This window comes from Biomphalaria glabrata, chromosome 7, assembly GCF_947242115.1.
Source record: "Biomphalaria glabrata chromosome 7, xgBioGlab47.1, whole genome shotgun sequence".
In the NCBI taxonomy this organism is placed as follows: Eukaryota; Metazoa; Mollusca; class Gastropoda; family Planorbidae; genus Biomphalaria; species Biomphalaria glabrata.
In genome coordinates this window covers 36205201-36227528 of record NC_074717.1, presented here as the reverse complement: position 1 = coordinate 36227528, position 22328 = coordinate 36205201, and the positions used below count along the sequence as shown (strand labels likewise).

The window sequence follows — 22328 nt, the reverse complement described above, 5'->3', positions numbered from 1 at the left end:
TAACCTGCTTGGCAGAGAAGATACCTGCAAAATGCATGGCCGAGGAGATACCAGGGAACTGCTAGGCTGGCTTCGTATATCTTTCACTCGACGTCCATGGAAAGGCTCTGCTAGGCCTTTAAATTATTATAATGTGTAAATGATATATGTCCACTGGTACATTGGCCCCTCTACCACTGAAGCGAAAGCCACCTCTGCGATATAGGGCTCCACAGCCACATGAAAAAGTGTGTGAGATGAACCATAGTCGTTCTACGACTGAAGGAGACCAACTAAATGATATATACATTCGATTAAGCAATATTCTTTCTAGGGGAGAATTGTGAGGATTGGGGCAAGTAAAAATATTCCATTTTTTTAAATTTAACATTATATAGTTATTAAGAGAAAAACAATTATAAAAAAAAGATGGCGTAGTAAAGCCGTAGTGTATCACTGAGTTTATTAAATTTAAATTTGTTTTACGTTTATTGAAAGATTATCTAATCTTTGCTTATAATTTTACGTAAATCTAATATACTGTAACGAATCTCACTATCCAGGCTCTCTGCAAACTGCACCACACACCACCAACTTAAAGAACTTCACAACTCAGGGCTCCAAAGTAACGTAACAGTTTAATGTTCAATAAATTACAGCCAATACTGTACAATTGGCAACACGTACACTGAACAAATATCTCTCCGATAACACCGTACCGCCGTATCAACTCTTGCACTGGCCTCTCCGTCTCGTTTTGGGCTTGCACTGGGTTCAACGGTTCAGGACTAACTTCACACACTAGGCTCCTTGTGTCGGACTCGATCGCAGACAAGGATCAAGACGCCAGTCGTCTCAACTCTACTTGACAGTACTCCGTACTGAACCGTCGTGTAATGCTCCGTACAGAACCACACCGTTGAACTGTGCTGTAGTCGGCCGTGTTCTGTTCTGAACCCCTGTCGTGAACCGTCTTGACTGCGACGCCTCCGCTCTTTATATAGGGTACCCACTGGCCTTCTAGAACCGGACGGAACATCGCTCAACGTTTCTGGTTTGTCACCCGACTACATTTCTCGTGACGCTCTTGAGCTCTACTCACGACGCCGATCCTTCCCGAACCGTCATGTTGACACTCCTCTCGGCTGACTGTCGTAACTCGTCACGGTTGACCGCTCGTCTAGCGCTGGCCTGGGGCGATTTGCGTCGGCTGACTACACACTACCCCCATCTGTGCCACCACCAGGTTTATAACAATACATTACATCTATAATCTAGATCTAGAAGTAGATCTAGATATAGATCTAGACTTAATTACATTAAGATATTCTAAATCTAGTCTAGCTGTCTATGTAATGAAAGTGCTAATAAATAATAAAAATGATAATCATACACTAACTCTGGCCTAATGAAAAGACACGTAGATACACCGAGCTTACGGTGGCGAAGTTCCATACCCGACTTATCTAAATTTATTTTTTTAAATAATTTTTATAGAAATATTTTTTAAGTTTTATAATTAAGGTATGGTCCTTTTTTGAAGAAAATAATTTTAATATTTTTCATGTTTTACACTTTATAGCACTGAAGAAACATTTTCTAAACACTTACATTTCTATAATTTTTATAACCCCTTTTCTCAGGTCGCAACTTAAACTAGCCCTACACTAAATCTTTCACACACACACACATTCATACTTACTGATAAAGTCTAGTCCTAGCTTTAATAATTTTGTATCAACCCCCGGCCAGATTCTCCTTAATCCCATTTATAAATATACTCATTCAAAATTCATTCACCTTGCCATTCACGCATTCTTTCTCACCCTAGACATATCTTAACACTTTCTCGCACTGATTCATACATTCTATCCCATTTTATCTGGTTTCAACCACCACCTCTCTCGGATACACCACCCCCCAGTGTCACGTCCTGCCCTCATCCAAAAAAAAAAAAAAACATTCAAAGTCTTTCATACAAATATACGCATGTCCCTAAGCTAAATAGTCTCATTCTCGCAATTTCTCGCAAAAAAAAAATCATTCATATTCATTCATGCATCTTTGATTCCCCCTACCTCCTGAGAAAAGTCTTTAAAATGCACACACAAAATTTTCTCAGATTTACCCGTACCTCTAAGTAATCTAAAAAAAAGCCGCTATTAGGTTTAAATACTCTAAATCTAGATCTATGTCTAACTCAAGATCTACTTTATTCTTTAACAAATGAATTAAGTCTATTCACAGTGACAGTTTTAATTTTTTAACATCCTTCTGAATAGTTCATCCCCCTTCCCCACTAGGAGATATTTGTTTACAGTCAGTCTAGTACTTGTCTTTATCTTTGATTCTGTATACTTATACATTTTTTTTCCTTATTGACTTCAAATATAACAAATGATATTTCTTAATTTAAGACATTGTTTTGTTTTTTAGATTATTTAAAGTACTCTTGTCATTGTGTTCACATGAGGGTAGATACTGTGCACACCTGAGGGTAAATCATGGGAAGATAACTTTTTTTGTTTTAGTTTACCTCTCTCCTCTCATTGCGGTTATTATTTAGCTGGTACATGTCCATTAAGTGAAATGGATTACATTTAAATTAAAGAATCAGAATCACTCAATTGAAGATTATTTTGTGCAATAGAAAACTGTCTGGTTCATAGTAACAGCTTTCTAGTCTTGGACCTGTAAATAGCTATAAACTATTAACTAAGATATTGTTATGACTTTGCCATGCGCACCGCCATTCAGGATAGTGCAGAAAGAGGGTGCGCACAGTCTGTGACTAAACAAGTCGGATGTTGACATAAGAGACTAACGATTTCCGCCCAAGTAGAGAGCCAATATGGAGATGCTGTACTCAAGGCAGATGCCCTTTGTGTTTGTCATGTCTCTATGTAAATAAACGTCTTTGTCTCGTTGAGTTGCCTCACTTTTTTTTTTGTAACAACTTGAAATTTATGTTTATTTGGAAATTTGAATTCAATAACAAAAGAGGAGATCTACATCCCTACAAATCAACGCTGAAAGATTATCTGAAATCGTCAGGCTATTAGTTTGTAACTAGTTTGTTATTACCTAAGTTAAAAACAATTACTAACACAGAAAAATTGGAAAAACAACCAAAAAAAAACAAAGGAGTCTGATCCAACTTACTGACGAACTAGCCCTAAAACACCACCTACCCAATAACAGAGAAAAAATTACCAGATTTTTAAACATAACGCCCGGACTAAACTACAAACAACCAACAATTAAAACGCATTTACTAAATAACACCTTAACAAAAGAATCAAATCCACTGGAGTTCAAAGTAGGCACGCTTGAAACAATTGAAACCTATCAAAAAACAGCTATCCATATATATATAAAGACGGATCGGCTTTCAAAGCCACCTACAGACTGTGGAAAACAAATTATATGAAGGAGTGCAACCACCATAAGATATTGTTGTCTTCACAGACTCCCAATCTATTCTGCAATCACTTAACAGCAGCACCTCAAACAGCTCAAGAGAGTTGACAACACTAATTGTGATAACAATCAGATGATATCAAAATTAAATATCAATATCACACTACCGTGGATCCCTGGACACATTGGCATCATGGGAAATGAAAAGGCAGATAAGCTATCAATGGCAGGTTCATCTATGGAACAACCAGATAGACCTGTTAAGTACCTCACCCTAAGGTCAATGTTAGTCAACAATCCCAAAGAGGTTTGGCTCAACCAATGGGCATCAGGAAACACAGGCAGAGCCATGTACAAAGAAATGACTACGCCTAACAAACTGGACATTATTAACTTCCTCCCCCGCAAAGAACAATCTACAATTTTCCAACTTAGAACAGGACACACACCACTATTAAATTACCACCTGAACAAAATAAACTCCACACAACTCACTCTTTGCAGACACTGCGCCCACCCCTTTGAAACCGTAAACCATATCCTCTTTGAATGCCCCTCCCTAATCCACCTTAGGCAGACCCTACTTCCACTACAGCTCAACATAACCAACACCCTGTACGGCAGTGCTAAACAACTGAAGAAAACAGCACACTTTTTTTTTCCTTGGCACAGTCTGCAAAAGAGCTCACAGCTCAGCAGCAATAAAGCTGGCTAGAAGAAGAAGAAGAAGAACAATGCCTGGTCGTGCGGCTAACCTTCTGAACTGATTATATCGACTGTTCCCGGTTGTTAGTTTGTTTGTTTTACATATTTCAGATGTTTCTTCAGAGTTGAAGATAGTTTACTTCCTAGTCCAAACCTCCCGCAGGTCGATGGGGGATGGGAACCGGCAGGCTTTGAACCAGGGATCATCGATAAATTTGAACGACAGTCTAGCACACAAACATCACGACCAAGCAGGGTTCTTACACTGCTTTCTGCCATCCTCCGTCGTCCAGCGAAAAGTTAATTATTTTCAACTTAGAACATCCGAAACATGTAAAACATAATTTATCTTTTTTTTTACAACGGTAAATGAATCTTTGAAACATTATTACTTTTGACCATCAAAATTAAATCACGTCTTGACTATTCCTTGCGTATAGGCGGATCCGATAGGGGGCCGCCTCTGAGTTTGTGTGATAACACAAACTCTCTTTGTAATTTCTTTTTGAACTAAGTTAATAATATTTACTATTACTTGAAATCTAGATTTAGACTTAAAATTAGATATTAATCAAGCAAAAGAAACACCATATTCTGTTTGTTACTCTGGGTATCGTTAAAGATGTTGACTTTTTAGCTACCTATCGTGACTGAATTGGGGAGGAGGTTTATAAGAAAAAAATTTAAGATAGTGCGATAAATATATTTATCGTGCAATAGTGTCTTTTACTTAAATCTCTGTCTTGTCATACGATATGTGCATAGGAAAGTCGTTCAGATGGTCTTGGCTTTATACCCTGAGACAGCACAAAATTTTGTTTCTTTTCCAACTGAACCGTCAAAAAAAAATATGATAGGCCTACTAATTATTTAACATCAACAAGCTTGCCAAACATACAGACACCATGAAAGACTGATAATGGTGGATGGTGCAAACAAGGAGAACATTGAAGAAGTTGACACTTACTGACTGAAAGTAATTCATCGCATAGTGAATGTGAGTTTCGACTTAAGAATACAATAACCTTTCATTTAGCGGTCATCGCAAAAAATATCCTTTTGGTGACACAAGTAACAACGACATTGTATTAGCAGTACATACATTCTTTTAAAAAAAAAACGTAAGCCTTTATATCGACCACAGATTTAAAACGAGATAACAGACCTGTTGGGCAATGCAAGTTTAGTAAAAATACTAATGGGCATCCAATTTGCGCCATCGTCTTGACAGCACTCAAAGAGAATTAAAATTGATTCAATTAGCATTATGTTCTGAAATTGTTTTGTGTAATCCGATGATGAAATCCCAAAGAAATGTGTCATTTGTTGGTTTTCATATTGGTGAGAACCAGAAGTCTGCAGGATTGACCCGAACAAATACTCCAAAGTAATAAAATATCACCACCTTTCTTTAAATTACTTACGATGCCCAGGCAATGATGGTTTTTCAATATGAGTGGACACTGGCACTGTTTCAACAAAGCAGCCGCTTGCGCATTATGGTCACTGTGCTAAACAGTACTTCAACATGGTCTTAAATGATTCTGTCAGCTGTGCAAATGAACTTGCATTGGAATGTCTTTTCGTAAAAGTACCGATACATACAAACTACTTGATTTCTTTGTCACACTAAATATGCACTGGGAAGGGGGAAGGAGATGGGTCCATCAACATATTCTTCAAACCGGGCCCACGCGTACCTTGCTACGCCACTGGAATAGATTGTCAATAGTCTAGATCTAGCTCTATTAGGCTAGTTAAGATAGGCCTGCATCTACTATCTAGATTATTCTTTATTTAGTCTATATCTAGATCTAGAAAAATTCTATAGCTAGTCTATATTCAACATTGAATATACTTCTACTTATAGATCTACTTCTACTTTAAATGACAAGAAACTGGAAGAGAAAATGAAAATTGGACATCATGATATTTTAGATTATTCAAAGTTCTGATGCAACGGCTACTTTTTTCTTTTCCGAAAGTGAAACATTTATTTTTTTAAATTATATATGCAAGCAGATTTTTTTAAAAATTACACCACTTTTCAATGAAAAACTTCAGAGAAAGTAAGTCTAATTAAAAAGTTCACAAGCTTCTTCATTAATATGATACATACATATATATCAAACATAAATGAACAGCAGCACCAGGGATCACGTATTTAAGAGAGAAAGTAGCGAATTAAATGCTACGAAAATAAGGGACTGCGCCGACCAAGGCCCGAACCAGTGACCCTGGAAACGACAACACCGCCTAGCAATAACGCACTAAGCCTACTTAAACATCGGAATGTCAAAAAACAACATTCTTCTGGTCCTGAATCATTTAGCTCGTATGCAAATTACGACACCAGTGGTCAATGGTCACATGCCCTAGCTAGCCCCTCCCCCACCTCGCACCATCCGTTCAACAACTTCAATAGAGCCGACACAGACAGCCGTTAGGCATGTATTAGACAAACAATAGCTCTATCTAGTTGTGTATCTCTCATAATGACAAGTGGACAATATAAACACATTACATATAGAAGCTTCAGTGGGCATGAGCAATTCAGTTGTGAACGTAAACATAGAGTTGAAGCTAGGTGCTGAAACAAACGTTTAATATATGTATGTATCACATTTGTTTCAGCACCTAGTTGTCGTTTCCAGGGTCACTGGAATATAAACATTATTGTCGCTGAATTTAATTAAAGAAAAGAAGTTAATGGGAACCTTGAACTTCCTGCAGTCTGACAATATTAGAAATTTCAAATTAGCCAAAGCAAGGCGAAGGTCTCCTCTAGTCGCTACATCCAGTCTATTTCCAGGACTATTTGACGGCTCACCGCACACGCACACGCTTACACAGAAACATACACTCCAAGCAGCGTAGGCTAGTCATTATCTCTTGCTTGTGGAAGCCCGACTCACGGAGGTCACGCCTAGAGACACTGGCGGAACCGGGGGGGGGGGGGGAGAAGGGGCCGACCCCCCGACCCCCGAAAGGGGTGGCGGACGAATTTTAGTATAGAATTCACACAATTTGTATACGAATTTATTACTTATGTAAATAATATATACTAATTATTTATATTTCAACCTATTTTTAGATTATTTCACACCCCCCTCTAGTATGTTGGCCGATTTGGTGGGGTCGGGAGGGGGCGATGGTAACAATATATATATGTGCTGTACGCACGTTAATGCATAGGGTTAGGGTTTACTGGGCGTTAGGGTTAGGAAAAAAATCCCCACCACTCCAAAGTTCTGGATCCGCTAGTGCCTAGAGACGAGACAATTCAGCGACTAGAGCAGAATATTCAAGAGAGGAAATCTGATTGGCTAGTGCGTGACCTCCGTGTCAAAGATGCCGGCTAGTGGCGGAAGCTTTTGATGTATGATTAGGTAAAAGAAATAATTATTATTAAAATAGGCGGGAAAGAGTAGCCTGTATTATACTTTTAGGATGATTTTAAAATGTTGTTTTAAAAGGTAAACAATTAGGGACAAAATCAACTATTCTAAAAGAGTTTAATGAAATTCAATATTAATTAATTTAAATTGTAGTTTAATACATTTAAAACAACAAAAAATGTACACAGCTTTTTAAACATAGCATCGTCAATATATACAGTGGTGTTTCGTTTCTTTAAGCTGGGGTTTAAAACCTAGTGTTGTTGTTGTTTTTTAAAGTTCGGTCGTAGGACATTGAATTCGATAAGGACACCAATGATTGGCTGCTCAGTGAGTCGATGTTTCCCACGTGACCTTACTTTCACAAATGATGCATGACGGTTCAACCAGCGGTCTACATTGTGTGACCTTCAATAAAAGATTGGTGTGTCGCAGCAGACGATTGCAGTTCATTCCATTGCTTCTTCTCAAATTTGCCTTCCATTCTACGAGAAAGTAAGTCAGACATTTATTTGTAATGTTAGGGAACACATTTATTTGTAATGTTAGGGAACACATTTATTTGTAATGTTAGGGAACACATTTATGTTATGCTAGGGAACACATTTATTTGTAATGTTAGGGTTAGGGTTAGGGAACACATTTATGAAAATAGTTTTACGATTTCTTTTATTTTGAATAAATTTTTAAGTTTTTTTAAAAATAAAAATAAAAATAAATAAAAGCAAACAATAAACGTAAGTGTTACGATTCAAGTATTAGCCTCAGGTTTGTTTGTTTTTTTTAAACTGTAGAAGCATAAGAAACAAAGTTTACTCGGTACACTGTGTGTGTGTACAGGATGGCTACCTGGTCTAGCTGCTAGCTGTATGCGTGCTGGACTGTCGTTTGGTCGTCTTGATAGTCCCTGCCCTCAGCCATCCCCCTGTCATCTTACGGGAGGTTCGAACTCGGACGTAAATTATAAACTCTGAAGGAGCATCTCAAACATGTAACACAAAACAATACTTACCTCATGTAAATACATTTTAATTTAAATTGAAAACTCCACCTGTAAAATATAAGTCTGTATGACCAATATGATACAAGTAATTATCGATTAATAAACATTGTAGGACGTAATCATCTTCTTTTTTGAAGTAACGTCTGTATTATATAAGATAAGATGGAAAGATGTTCATTTCGTCTCTACAGGCGCACTGTGGTAGGGACACTAACGATCGCCAGACCTTCTTAACGTCAATTCATTAGTGAGGTATATCTTTGGTCTAAACTTTAGCTTTTTCTTTTTAATGTGCAAGTTTCGAACATCCAAAACCTCTGGCAGGACGGCGGGGTGGGGGGGGGACTCTTATCATAGAATTATGGCGACGACATTCCGCATAGTGGGGGCTCGGTGGCCGAGTGGTTAAGCACGTGGCTTCCATACCTGGGATCATGTGTTCGAATCTTGAAGACTGGGATTTAGCATTTCGGGATTTTTAAGGCGCCACGAAAACCACCCAGCTCCAATGGGTACCTTATTTTAGATGGATAATGTAAAGGCGGTTGGTCGTTGTGCTGGCCACATGACACCCGTCTCGTTAACCGTTTGCCAAAGAATCAGATGACCTCAACACCATCTGCCCCATAGATCGTAATGTCTGAAAGGGGATTTTTTTTTCTACTTTACATTCCGCATAGCACATGACCAGGCAAGCTCACAAAAACGTGCCTAATCTTACAAGAAATAGATGTAACTTTGAAACGTAGCAATGGCAAATTTGTATAATGTCCCAAATTATTAAATTCGTATACTGCCACAAATCTTTAAATTCATATACTGCCCCAAATCTTTAAATTCGTATAATGCCCAAAATCTTTAAATTCGTATACAGCCCCAAATCTTTAAATTCGTATAATGCCCCAAATCTTTAAATTCATATATACTGCCCCAAATCTTTAAATTCGTATAATGCCCCAAATCTTTAAATTCGTATAATGCCCCAGATCTTTAAATTCGTATAATGCCCCAGATCTTTAAATTCGTATAATGCCCCAGATCTTAAAATTTGTATAATGTCCCAAATCTTTTTTTTTTTTAAATGCCCCAAATCTTTTGCACAGATAATTTTAGTATATGGCTTTGTAGAATAGCACAGTGAACAACGCAGTCCCAGTCAACGCGTGTGTGTCCACATAACAACAATGGCTGTGCGTTCAATGTATTGGAATGTTAGAGGTTAGGGGTCAGTCAGGCTTGCGGGCTAGTGTCTAGTGGAAACACACATCGGACGGCTTGCCACGATGACCGTTACACACGTGGGGTATGGAGGGGAGGGGCTTAGGTCCAAACATCTCGTGAATAGAAGCGGTCAGGCTACGCATTCACAATGTGCCACTAACGTGCGTGGTATATACATTATACAATGGTGTAACTTTGTGAACTATTTAAATTGTGGCTCTAGTCTGGCCTCATTTTTCAGTGGAAAAAAACCCCCACAATCCACAACAAAACCCATAAAAATTTTAAATCTTTTTTTTTTAGTAACTGTGTAGTAAGAGATTATCTATATATGAATGAAGTAAGCTTTTCTTAATGGACCTCATTCACCAATCGTAAACAAACATTTAGCCACGTGACAATATTGATTAAAACAATGAAAAAAACGTACCATGTGACAGCCTTTATGGATTACGTATTTTGTATAGAAGAGATAGAGAACCACGTGGCTAAATGTTCTTTTGTTAAGTGTTCTATCACTTATTCGTACAAGACTTGACCTACAGAAAATGTACACAATTCTCCGTGACATATTGAGTTATTCATTAGTTTTTCAATGCTCCTCATATATCTTAACAATTACTTTATTTTCCATTCTGATGTGCTTTAATCAAATTATTCTTTCATTGCAGTTTCTCTAGAAAATCTTTTTAAAGCAAGTTAGTATAGGCTTAATTATAGAAGTTTCCCTTTCAGACCATGCGATCTATAGGGCAGATTATGTAAAGGTCATGTTTCTGTGGCCCACTGTTAACGAGGGTGCGATGTGGCCTTTATTTTCAACAACTATTAGATACCCATTAGAACTGGGTGGACTCAAAGGTGCCCTTAAGATTCTGAAATGTCTTCACCAGGATTCGAACCCATGAGCCTCCGATTCGGAAGCCAAGTGCTTTACCCCTCAGACACTGTCCCTCTCAATTATAAAAAAAAATAGTTACAATTGCTCCTGATTCATGAAATCCTTTATTTAGAATATTCATTTTTTTAATTGACCATTATTCTTTTTCCTGTCCCTACAGATGTACCGATGGTCATTGGTTTTGAGCATTCTAATTTCCTTGACGCCTTTGAAAACAAGTGCGGATCTAAGTTCTCTTATAAGAAACTACTCACCAGCATGCCAGGCAGCAATGTTCAATAATCCCGATGTCTTCCAGAAAATAAATATGGGAACACTATGCAGCCAGGAAACGTCATCGTGGATAACCAAGAACTTTGTAAAACCAGGCCTCTGCACTGAAACTGAAATGAACAATCTGTCGTCTGCAATTTGCGGCAGGGGTAGCAGTCAGGTCAACGTGACTAGTCCAGCAAAGAGAAGTTATTTTGCAGGTTTGAGTTATCTAAGCTCCATCTGCCAGGCTAAAGTTGACATTTGTCTCAAACAGTCGGTCATTTCTGTGATCTTGAAGCAGCAAGAGCAGTACTGTACTTTGATGAACTTTCAAGTGAACGGCATAAATTTTGAAGCTTGTTTAAATTCCGAACCACAGAACTGCACCGAAGCTGAGATAAGCAGTCTCAAATCTGCTGCTTGTCAGGTGACTACGACTGACGTAAACCAAACATTGTCCATTGCACTGCTCAAGTCTTCTCCAACTTGTCTGGCTCAGGTCTCAAACTGCGCAGACTCAAACCAGACTGCCAGGGAGTATTTCTTGAACGAGAAGTTTTGCAAAGCGTTTACAGTTTTGGAGAATGTGAGTTCCACTGCGCCGTGCAAGACAAACAATTACTGCAGTGCTGCAGATCTCGACCTCCTAAGAACCGCCGCGTGTGCAAGTTCAAAGCCAACCAACTCAACTCCACCCAAAATATATTTGTTACCTTCAGCAATCCAAGTCATTAAAACATTCACGTCAGCCTGCCAATTAATGTTCAGTCAATCCGTTTATATGAATATGACTGCTAAGACCTACTGCAGTCAAGAAGGGTTAAAGGTGTTGGCACAGTACTTGGTCAGGATGGGTTTTTGTACCGAGAACGAACACAACACTCTTACAGAAACTGTTTGTAACAGGAGCCGCCCATACACACAGCTCACCATAAGCCGAGCGAGAAGCAACTTTTATGCTGCTCTGAATAGCCAGAGCTATCAGTGTCAGGCAAAGCTACATTCATGCCTGAAGTCCAATTCTGCATCTGTGGTGCTGAAGCAGCAGGAACAGTTCTGTTCTTTATTAAACCTGGACATGAAAGGGACGACTTCCGAGATGTGCATCACTCATGGAACGCAGTCCTGCACAAAGTCGGAATTCGACCAGCTGAAATCCGCTGCGTGTGAAGTCACCGCGACTGACGTAGATCAAACATTCTCTGACGCTCTGCTCAAGACGTCGATGAAATGCCAGGCTCAGGTCTCCAGCTGTGTGGACTCCAACGAGAACGCTACGCAGCTAGTTGTCTTTGAGAACTACTGTGCTGCTCTGAATGCGACCACTGGACCCAGAGTCGCAGCGTGCAAGGCAGTGAACGTTTGCACGTCTGCGGAGATGAACTTACTCAGAGCGGCAGCCTGTGAGCCTGACACGTTGCTAAGTTCTGCTTCGTTTAGACCAGTGAGTGTTGTGTACGTAGCATTGGTAGTATTATTATGTTGGTCCATAAAGCTTTAAGCAGTTTGAAACGAAATGATACAGATGATCTTGAAAAAAAATACTGCTCGAGAGAGACGTGTGTAAGTTTGTGTGTGCGCGTGTGTGTGGCCTGTCTGATTTTGAGATAATAGTTATATAGTATTCATTTAAAAAAAAGCAATTTTTTAAGCTGTCATATTTGTGATTAGATTTATCTTGAGAGTGAAACTACTCCCCTTGGACCAATGCTATTGGCTACAGAGGCCTGGACTTAGGGCTCATGAAGGAAATGATTTTTTTAAAAATAATTTTTAATTGTAGTATAAGTAGTATAATTGTTTTTTTAAAGGCATATGCATGTTTTAATCATGTTTTTAATTGACTACTCCTGTTGTGCAAGAGGGCTTTATGCTAAAATAAAATTACTAAATTGTGCTAATAACAGCTTACATCATATTTCGATACATGCGATTTTGTTGTTATAACAAGTGTGTAATCATAAATATGAGAAATGAAAACATGCATGCATTCTAAAATAATAATTTTAATAATGCTTTAAAGCCTACGTTTTATCTCTGAGTCAATTTTAATTTTTTATATTATTCTGCTCTTTTTGTTTTAATGTTCACCAAAAGTCAATAAAAAGTTTATAAAACCTTTACACATGTGTTATATATATGTGTGTTTACAATATGTCTAAGAAACATTCATTAAAATTGAACTGATACTTTTCTATAGTATTGCCCATAGAGTTTTCGTTGTGAATATGAGTGTACTATTACAACTGCGAAGTAGTGTGTAGTTAGTAGTCTCAACTCTTAAGTTGTGCCACTTTATGCAAATAGTGCAGAGCGGTTCGGATATGTTTACGAACGAGTGAAAAAACGCGCAAGGAACGCCTGAGTGAATTATGGCGACACAAAAGGCCGGCCTCTCCATGAATTTATGTGGATTTTAGATTTAAATATTCCTATCACAATATTTATTTTTGGTAATATTTAAACTGATCGTTGGCCGCTAGCCACACTGACACAGGTAGAGTTAGAAAATTGAAATGTTGCAATTAAATTATTGTTGACACGTGCAGCTTGCATCGACGTACAAATAAGAAGGTAATATATGGTAAACAATCTTGTCAGGGAAAAAAAAGGGGGTGGGCGTGTTGTCCCCGGTCGTTGACTTGTATCACCAAGCTGCTGGTGGACAATCAAACTGTTGTAGGCGACATGTATCGTAACTAATAAAACTTTAACGCCCTCTCTCCGTAATTCACGTCCCGGCGGAATTATTCATTTCACTACACTGTTATGATTAAACTTGAATAACCTTTATGTTATTTATCAGAAAATGTAAATGTTATATTTGGTATACTATTAAAGGAGAATGCACACCTTTTTAGATAATTTAAATTGATGTTTGTAAAACCAAAATAAAGTTTATTTTGGATAATGCAACTTCAAAATTAAAATTTCAAGACTGAATATTTCTAACTGTAAAATAGAGCTAGACTAGATTTAGGCAATATTTTATTATCCAAATTGAATAAAAGTCATCTTTATGAAAATTATTTATATTTTCACAAAACTCAACATATGACTTTTATAAAAATATTTGTTCATTGTCATGAGGTCACTATCCCATGTCACACCTCCTATAAAAATGAATATAGAAATATACAGCCTTATTTAGCCCTCACTCTTTAAAAACAGTTTTGTTTGTAAAAAGTCTAAAACACAATGAAAATGACAAAAATCCGTATTTTTTTCCCAAAGGGTAACTACTCGGGATTTATTTATAAAAATTTTGGTATATATCATGTTAAAAGATAAAACAACTGACATTTTAAGCATCGAAGATAATATCGTTTATTAGGTTGCAGAATGGAGTAAAATCAACCATGATATCGTCCATTAGGAGAGAAAAGGTTGAATAACTTCCTTTTATGAACAAAGTAAATCACACTTTATTCATAATATAAACAAAATCAAGTTGATATGAGATACAATAAATGTAGTAGACTTTAGAAATAATATTCAAAGTCTAACTCACTACAATAAGATCGAGGCGCGGTAGCTGAGCGGTAAAGCGCTTGGCTTCCGGACCGGGGACCGGGGTTTGAATCCTGGTGAAGGCTGGGATTTTTAATTTCGGGATCTTCGGGCGCCTCTGAGTCTACCCAGCTCTAATGGGTACCTGATATTAGTTAGGGAAAAGGAAAGGCGGTCGGACCTAAAAATACTATAATGTCGGCAACACTTTCGACACGCACACACACGTCTCTTCTTTTTGTCTGGGCCTTTTTACCTGCCTGAGTGGACCACTTCTGGTGCCGATTCTGAGTTTGTTCCACACAAACCATCATATTCATGATTTACACATTTAACAATATGTTAAGAAATTCTATATTATATTTTAAAAATCATATTAAAACAATTATTTTTACATCTAACATGATGTGTAAGATATTAAGTTTTCACAAATCTTATTTCTCTGTTGACATTCTTTATAAATTTCAGTTCATTATAGAAATTGTAAAATAAAAATAAAAATCTTTGCTCTTAAAATTAATTTTGCCAAAGGGGGGTAATTAGCCATAATATTACTTCGCTAATGTAGATTAGAGTTTTTGCTTCCCCTGAAGACGTCGTTGAATTCTTATTAGTTGCTTTTATTTCATCTTATCCAGTCTGAAACTCAACTCTTGAAAATAGACCAAAACCAAACGTCATATTACTTATCGACACAGATATTGATTAATAAACCTAACTAATTTTTTCTCATTCATTAAAAACGGAACACAAATTAAAATCTTATTTTATGTATAGACATACATATCAAACACTACAAGTATATCTAGGATTAATATGAATGCTTTTACACAGTACAAGATGTTAAAGAACTTATGCGTTTCTCTCATCTTTATGTACATCCACAACTGCCGTAAGTTGAGCGTTATTTATTAGTTATTAATTTAAATATTATTAGTCAAAATATATACACGCCCACAATAATAAATAGAGCAAGATGTTACTCTTGTTTAAGGCCATCTTAGTCTTCGACAAGCGATGTTCACGCCAGTAGCAGCATCGTATGCTACCATGCTTTTCATCTAGGATTACATATATATATATATATATGTGTGTGTCTGTGTGTGTGTGTGTGTGTGTTTGTGCGTGTGCATGCGTGTAATGAGGCTTGTCTTCGTGTTCAAAGATGAATGAGGAATGCAGTATTTCTTTTTTTTTTTTTTTACTTTAAAAAATTAATTATAAGGATCCAACAAAAGTTTTCACTGGGTGACTAACGAGCTAGTAATTATTGTCTCAGCTATATACATCCACTTTTAAGTGACTAGGAAAATAGCTAGAGCCTTTTTTGAGATCCATGTCCATTCAGCCTGGTTTTAGGTTTTTGTTTCCACGAAGCTACGACGTGTACAAATATGTTTCCATGTTTGATTTAGACTTTAATATATCTAAATGTTTATTTGTAATTACATCTTCAGATGCTGCCGTGTTGGTGTCACGTAACTCTGCTTATGTTTATCGGACATACCACAGCTGCTGAAGATAAGCTGGATGATGCTGTGACTGTCTACTTGCCTGCATGTCAATCGCACATTCGTTTTATACATTTTCTCAGTATTGACTGCAATGACCAGCTCATTTCCTGGCTTGAAAGTTACCTGGCTAACCTCTGGTACTGTTCTAAGAACGAGATCGGGAATTTAAGATCAGCTGTTTGTAACAAGGAAGAGACGACATCAATGACACTGGCCATTAAGAAATTAAAAGCGTGGTTAGACCCACTCAGCTTCGAGTGTCGGTTCAGAAACTATGTTTGCATTTTGCAGTCAATGATCGCCATTATTTTCACACGACAAGACAACGTATGTTCTTTAATGGATCTAAATATCAACGGTTCAAGTTTTGAGGCGTGTCTGACCACGGGAAGTCAAAAGTGCCAAAGTGAAAACTTTCGATTTGAAAGAGAATGGTTTTGTAGGCTGACGGAAACAGATGTGGATCAAACATTTTCTAACGGACTTCTTACGATCTCGGCTGTATGCCAGAGTCAAATCTCAAACTGCGCATCTGCAAGTCGAAGTGCTATACACTATGTGAATTCTGGAAACTTCTGTGATTTCCTGACTAGTACAATAGAATCTTGCTTCAAGACAGACAACTCCTGTTCTTCTGAAGAATGCGAGATTGTAAAAATTGCAGCCTGCGGAATGGAGAACTCTGCACGTTCAAAGAAAATACACTTTTGGTTTCTTTCCGTTGTTTGGATCTGTTTCTTCTTTGTCTTCTGAAGTGTAGACTTAGGGCAAGCCTTTAAAGACGATTCATATCTATTTTATTTCGCTACGCTTCATTAACTGATATTATTTGTTACAATTCTTTCTATACACCAAGCAATACAATACATTTTAAGCGTTTAGTTCAGAATTTAAAACACTTGTAAGACCCAGACATACAGAGAATTATCTTAGCATAAAATCAGTTTTAAAGAAATTTTCTTAGAGTTGTCTCCATCTGCAAACAGACGTGAAAAAAAAATAATTACGAAATACGCACATTTAAATTTTTTTTTATTCACCCGCAAAAATATAAATTGACAAGAATGATAACATATTCAGGCGTATAATCCTAGGTACTGCCCACAATTGATTTGGGCTTCGTCTTCTCTGACATACAATCCTTTGATCTCTTAATACACAAGCATTTCGTATATCGGAAATTATGACGCAAGCTAGAATAATTATTTTAGAATTATAGTTATGTAATATATTTGTATGTAAATACATAGTGCATACTAAATAGGGCTAGTTTTATAGAACAAACTTATTATAACTAGCTCTAGGTCTAGGAGTGGTGTTCACAGGTTCTAGAAATTGATTTATATAAGATTCTGAATGTATCTAGCACTCGATTTTAGAATATAACTAGTAAGTTTAACAAGTAGGTTTACAGACGATTCTGATTGTATTTAGTACTAGATTTGAGAATCGTGCTAGTCGGCACTAGAAGTAGGTGTATAAACGATTCTGATTGTAGTTAGCACTAGATTTGAGAATCGTGCTAGTCGGCTCTAGAAGTAGGTGTATAAACGATTCTGATTGTAGTTAGCACTAGATTTGAGAATCGTGCTAGTCGGCTCTAGAAGTAGGTGTATAAACGATTCTGATTGTATTTAGCACTAGATTTGAGAATCGTGCTAGTCGGCTCTAGAAGTAGGTGTATAAACGATTCTGATTGTAGTTAGCACTAGATTTGAGAATCGTGCTAGTCGGCTCTAGAAGTAGGTGTATAAACGATTCTGATTGTAGTTAGCACTAGATTTGAGAATCGTGCTAGTCGGCTCTAGAAGTAGGTGTATAAACGATTCTGATTGTATTTAGCACTAGATTTGAGAATCGTGCTAGTCGGCTCTAGAAGTAGGTGTATAAACGATTCTGATTGTATTTAGCACTAGATTTGAGAATCGTGCTAGTCGGCTCTAGAAGTAGGTGTATAAACGATTCTGATTGTATTTAGCACTAGATTTGAGAATCGTGCTAGTCGGCTCTAGAAGTAGGTGTATAAACGATTCTGATTGTATTTAGCTCTTGATTTAAGAATCGTGCTAGTCGGCTCTAGAAGTAGGTGTATAAACGATTCTGATTGTATTTAGCTCTTGATTTAAGAATCGTGCTAGTCGGCTCTAGAAGTAGGTGTATAAACGATTCTGATTGTATTTAGCACTAGATTTGAGAATCGTGCTAGTCGGCTCTAGAAGTAGGTGTATAAACGATTCTGATTGTATTTAGCACTAGATTTGAGAATCGTGCTAGTCGGCTCTAGAAGTAGGTGTATAAACGATTCTGATTGTAGTTAGCACTAGATTTGAGAATCGTGCTAGTCGGCTCTAGAAGTAGGTGTATAAACGATTCTGATTGTATTTAGCACTAGATTTGAGAATCGTGCTAGTCGGCTCTAGAAGTAGGTGTATAAACGATTCTGATTGTATTTAGCACTAGATTTGAGAATCGTGCTAGTCGGCTCTAGAAGTAGGTGTATAGAAAGTATTAGTAAGAGACAGATTTTGTGAAGGAAATTTTCATCCGGTAATTATTATTGTCTAGTAGCCCTTAACACAGACCAGTGACGTGGCAACGAGCTATTTGTCTCCACTGACTACAAGAAGACACGTCACAGGCTTGTGGTCCGGCCTGCTAGGACGATTGGTCTCGTTATGATACACTTGTGAGCATATTTTCTAATTACCTGATACAAATAAAGTTTGCGGGTCGCGAGGATACAATATGAGCATATGGTTTGAGAACGACTGATTGAAACAATTACTAAAAATAACTATAACAAACAAGAGGCGCGGTGGCTGAGCGGTAAACTTTCGAACCGAGGGTGAAGACTGGGATTTTTAATTTGGGGATATTGAGGCGCCTCTGAGTCCACCCAACTTTAATGCGTGCCTGACACTAATTGGCGAAAATAAAAGAAAAAAAAAAGGTTGTTGGTCGTTGTGCTGGCCACATGATACCCTTGTTAACCGTAGGCCACAGAAACAATAGAAAGTGGAACATTACGTTGTAATTTCGAAATGTCTTGCGTTAGTTTTTATTTATGAATATATGCTATAAAATTTCATAAAAGGGGGGGGGGAGTTGAATATTTAAAATTTAAAACACTAAGGTAATTTAATATCAATATAAAATGGAGATAAAAAAAAAGAAGTTGTATAGCTGTACTGCGCATGTCCAAACATTAAACTTCCGGGTGCCTAAATTTCCATTGCCTAAATATCCAGTGCCTAAATATCCGGTGCCTGAATTTCCAGACACCGGCCACATGACACCCTCGTTACCCGTAGGCCACAGAAACTTCACTTTTTCATAGCAAACATGTTATTGTACTTGTAAGTAAACATACATTTATATACACGGTCATAGTTTCCCCATGTCTAACGTTAGTTTTTATTTTATTTATTTATGAACATATGCTATAAAATTTCACAAAAAGGGGAAAGGAGAGTTGAATATTTCACATTTAAAACACTAAGGTAATTTAATATCAATATAAAATGGAGATTTAAAAAAAAAAAAGAGTTGTTTAGATGTACTGCGCAAGTCCAAACATAAAAACCTCGTCTTTTAAATGTGTCTCCCATTTAGGTCTGTCTGTGTCCGACACTCTTGTGTCTCCTCCAACTTCATTGCGACTGAATCAAAATAAATGTAAGTAGAAAGACGTACCGTAGTTCACTCAATAAATGTTCTTTAATGCCAGCGTGTGTTCATACTTACTGTTGTTTTATACTTTATTCACATCCTACAATTAGCTAATACTTTTTTTTTCAGAGTCAAAAGGTCAAAAGTCACAAGACAAAATGTCAAGTAGAAAAACTGAATCATTATGCTAAAATTTCGCACATAGTAGGGCTAGTTAGCTAAGTTTACTGATAAAAAATAACTCGAATATCATTTTTACAATACATCAGGTCAAGTCGCTCGTTCATGGAGGGTGGGCGGACGCTGATCTCAAAAATTATTATTTTTTTCTTTTTAATTGATCCATGTTTTGTTAGGTACCACAAATAATTGTGTACAGTTTCAACTTGACCCGAGAATGGGTGTGGAAGAAATAACGCGTGTAAAAATAGTACCGTATAGAGTGAGTATAAGCCTTGTACAAATTAAAAGGGCTAGGGGACCACTGTGCACGACATAGCATAAAATATACAAAACATTAAAAATCAAAATCGCTTTCACCTCTAATCCTTTCAAGCTTAGGGCCATAGAGAGTTCCAACTCGTACGTCACCAGCCACAAGACCGCCGAAAAATCCAATGGGACAGAGCCTCTACGGCGTCATTGCAATCAGCTTCGTAGAGACGAATAGCAACGCATGCCGGATGCGACCCCCAGGCCGTAGATTAGGCGTCCATGTGGCAGACAAATAGTGTAGGCAATTCTAAATGTGCAAGTGTCACGAGGTAGTCTATGTATTTCTCATGGTCCAACACAAATCAGTCAAATGAATGCGGAGATCGGTTACGAATTTTTATTTCTTTTCTTATGGCATCACATAAGGGCTGTGAAAATTATAAGGCAAGTGTATGTTTTTATTTGTATGCAGTGGTCATTCAAATATGGCTTCTACTAGATAGGTTGGTCAAAGTAATTGCAAAATGTCATCTTAATTTTATACATTTTACAAAGAGAATTAGATGAATTACAGAAATGGGAATCAAATTGGAGCATGTCTTTCCACCCAGAAAAAATGGCAGTTATTAAGAGTAACAAAAAAACTAAAATAAATTAATTCCACTTATCTTATTCATGGCAAACCAGTAACACAGACTAAAAACGCAAAATACCTAGGTGTTATAATACATGAAAAACTGTCATGGAATCCCCATACTGATGAAACTATAAAAAAAATCAAACAAAGAAAGAAATTTCCATAAATCAAATAAGAACACAAAACTAAAATGTTATTTAACCTTGGCTAGGCCAATAATAGAATATGCATCCTCTGTTTGGGACCCCTCAACTCAAGAAAACATTAAGAAACTGGAACAGACACAAAATAGAGCAGTGAGATTCATAACAAACGAATATTCACATTTGACTAGAGTAAATCCTTTAGTAAAATCACTAAATTTAGAAAGCCTTCAGGACAGAAGACTCAAAAGTAAAGTAGCAATTATACATAAAACACTGAAACAGTGGCGTAGCTAGCAATGTGCGGGTGGTGCGGGCCGCACGGGGCATCACGTGGTTGTGGGGGGGGGGGGCATCAAACTGAGGACAAACTTTCTCAGTAAAACTACACATTGTAATTACATAAATAAAAACAAACACATTTATTTGTTTTAGTAATTTGTTATGCCATATATTCTTTCATATATTCTTTCTTAAAATTAAATTAAATGTAAGCTGTAGACCAGCTGGAATCAAATTTGACCAGGTGCGCTCTAATCTCTGAAGGTAACCTTTACACTTATTTTGAAGCCTTACATGATGTTACAATTAGAAACTTTTCGCTGTTTTAAAAGTTTTTTTTTTTTTGGGGGGGGGGGGGCATCATGAGGAACTGCCGCACAGGGCATCAAATACCCTAGCTACGTTACTGCACTGAACCATAATCTTCAAATACAAACACAAAATTTAATAAAATACTCAGAAAGACATAAAGATAAAGGCACATTCCTCATTCCATATGCTAGGACAAATTTGTACAAATACTCCTTCTTCCTTAATGCTATTAGAGTATGGAATGGGTTGCCTGAGCTAGCCAAGAAAACCAGTGACTTGTCGGAGTTTAGGTCATTGGTTTATTAATATGCATGATTAAATGCTTGACGCGTAGGACGTAATCATCTTCTTTTTTTTGAAGTAACGTCTGTATTATAAAAGATAAGAAATGTGGAAAATGTTGGTGGCGCGCCGCACTGGCGGATCCAGGGGAGTGGGGGGTAGAGGCAATCGCACCTCTCGGCCCCGCCGAAGGGGAGGGCGGACGAATTCACACAATTCATATACGAATGTTTTACTTATGTTAATAAAAAGTAAGTAAAGTTCCCCTTTGAGACCTTGTGGTCTATAGGGCAGATGATCACCTGTTTCTATGGCCTACGGTTAACGAGGGTGTCATGTGGTCAGCACAACGACCAACCGCCTTTACTTTTCCCCAACTATTGTCAGGTTCCCATTAGAACTGGGTGGACTCAGAGGCGCCCAAGGATCCCGAAATAAAAATCCCAGTCTTCATCAGGATTTGAACCCGGGACCCCCGGTACGAAAGCCAAGCGCTTTATGGCTCAACCACCGCGCCTCCACTTATGTTAATAATATATATTAATTATTTATATTTCAACCTATTTTTAGATTATCTCGCACTCCTCTAGTATGTTGGCCGATTTGGTGGAGACATCAATCCTGCCCTCTTCCCCATAAACTTTCGAGTTGGAGTGTCAAAT

The 22328-nt window shown here is 37.5% G+C and overlaps 1 protein-coding gene across 1 annotated transcript; it reads left to right on the top strand.

The window, feature by feature from the left end:
- The first annotated feature begins 7850 nt into the window (after nt 1-7850).
- On the top strand, nt 7851-13003 carry LOC106062788 (uncharacterized). Its single transcript, XM_013221100.2, has 2 exons — nt 7851-7997; nt 10788-13003. Exon 2 carries the CDS (start codon nt 10788-10790, stop codon nt 12381-12383), a length of 1596 nt encoding a protein of 531 aa, XP_013076554.2. The 5' UTR covers nt 7851-7997; the 3' UTR covers nt 12384-13003.
- The last annotated feature ends 9325 nt before the right edge of the window (nt 13004-22328 follow it).

Bases quoted from the DNA above. Each gene is read 5' to 3' on its own strand.
- LOC106062788 (XM_013221100.2), top strand. From the start codon at position 10,788: ATGTACCGATGGTCATTGGTTTTGAGCATTCTAATTTCCTTGACGCCT.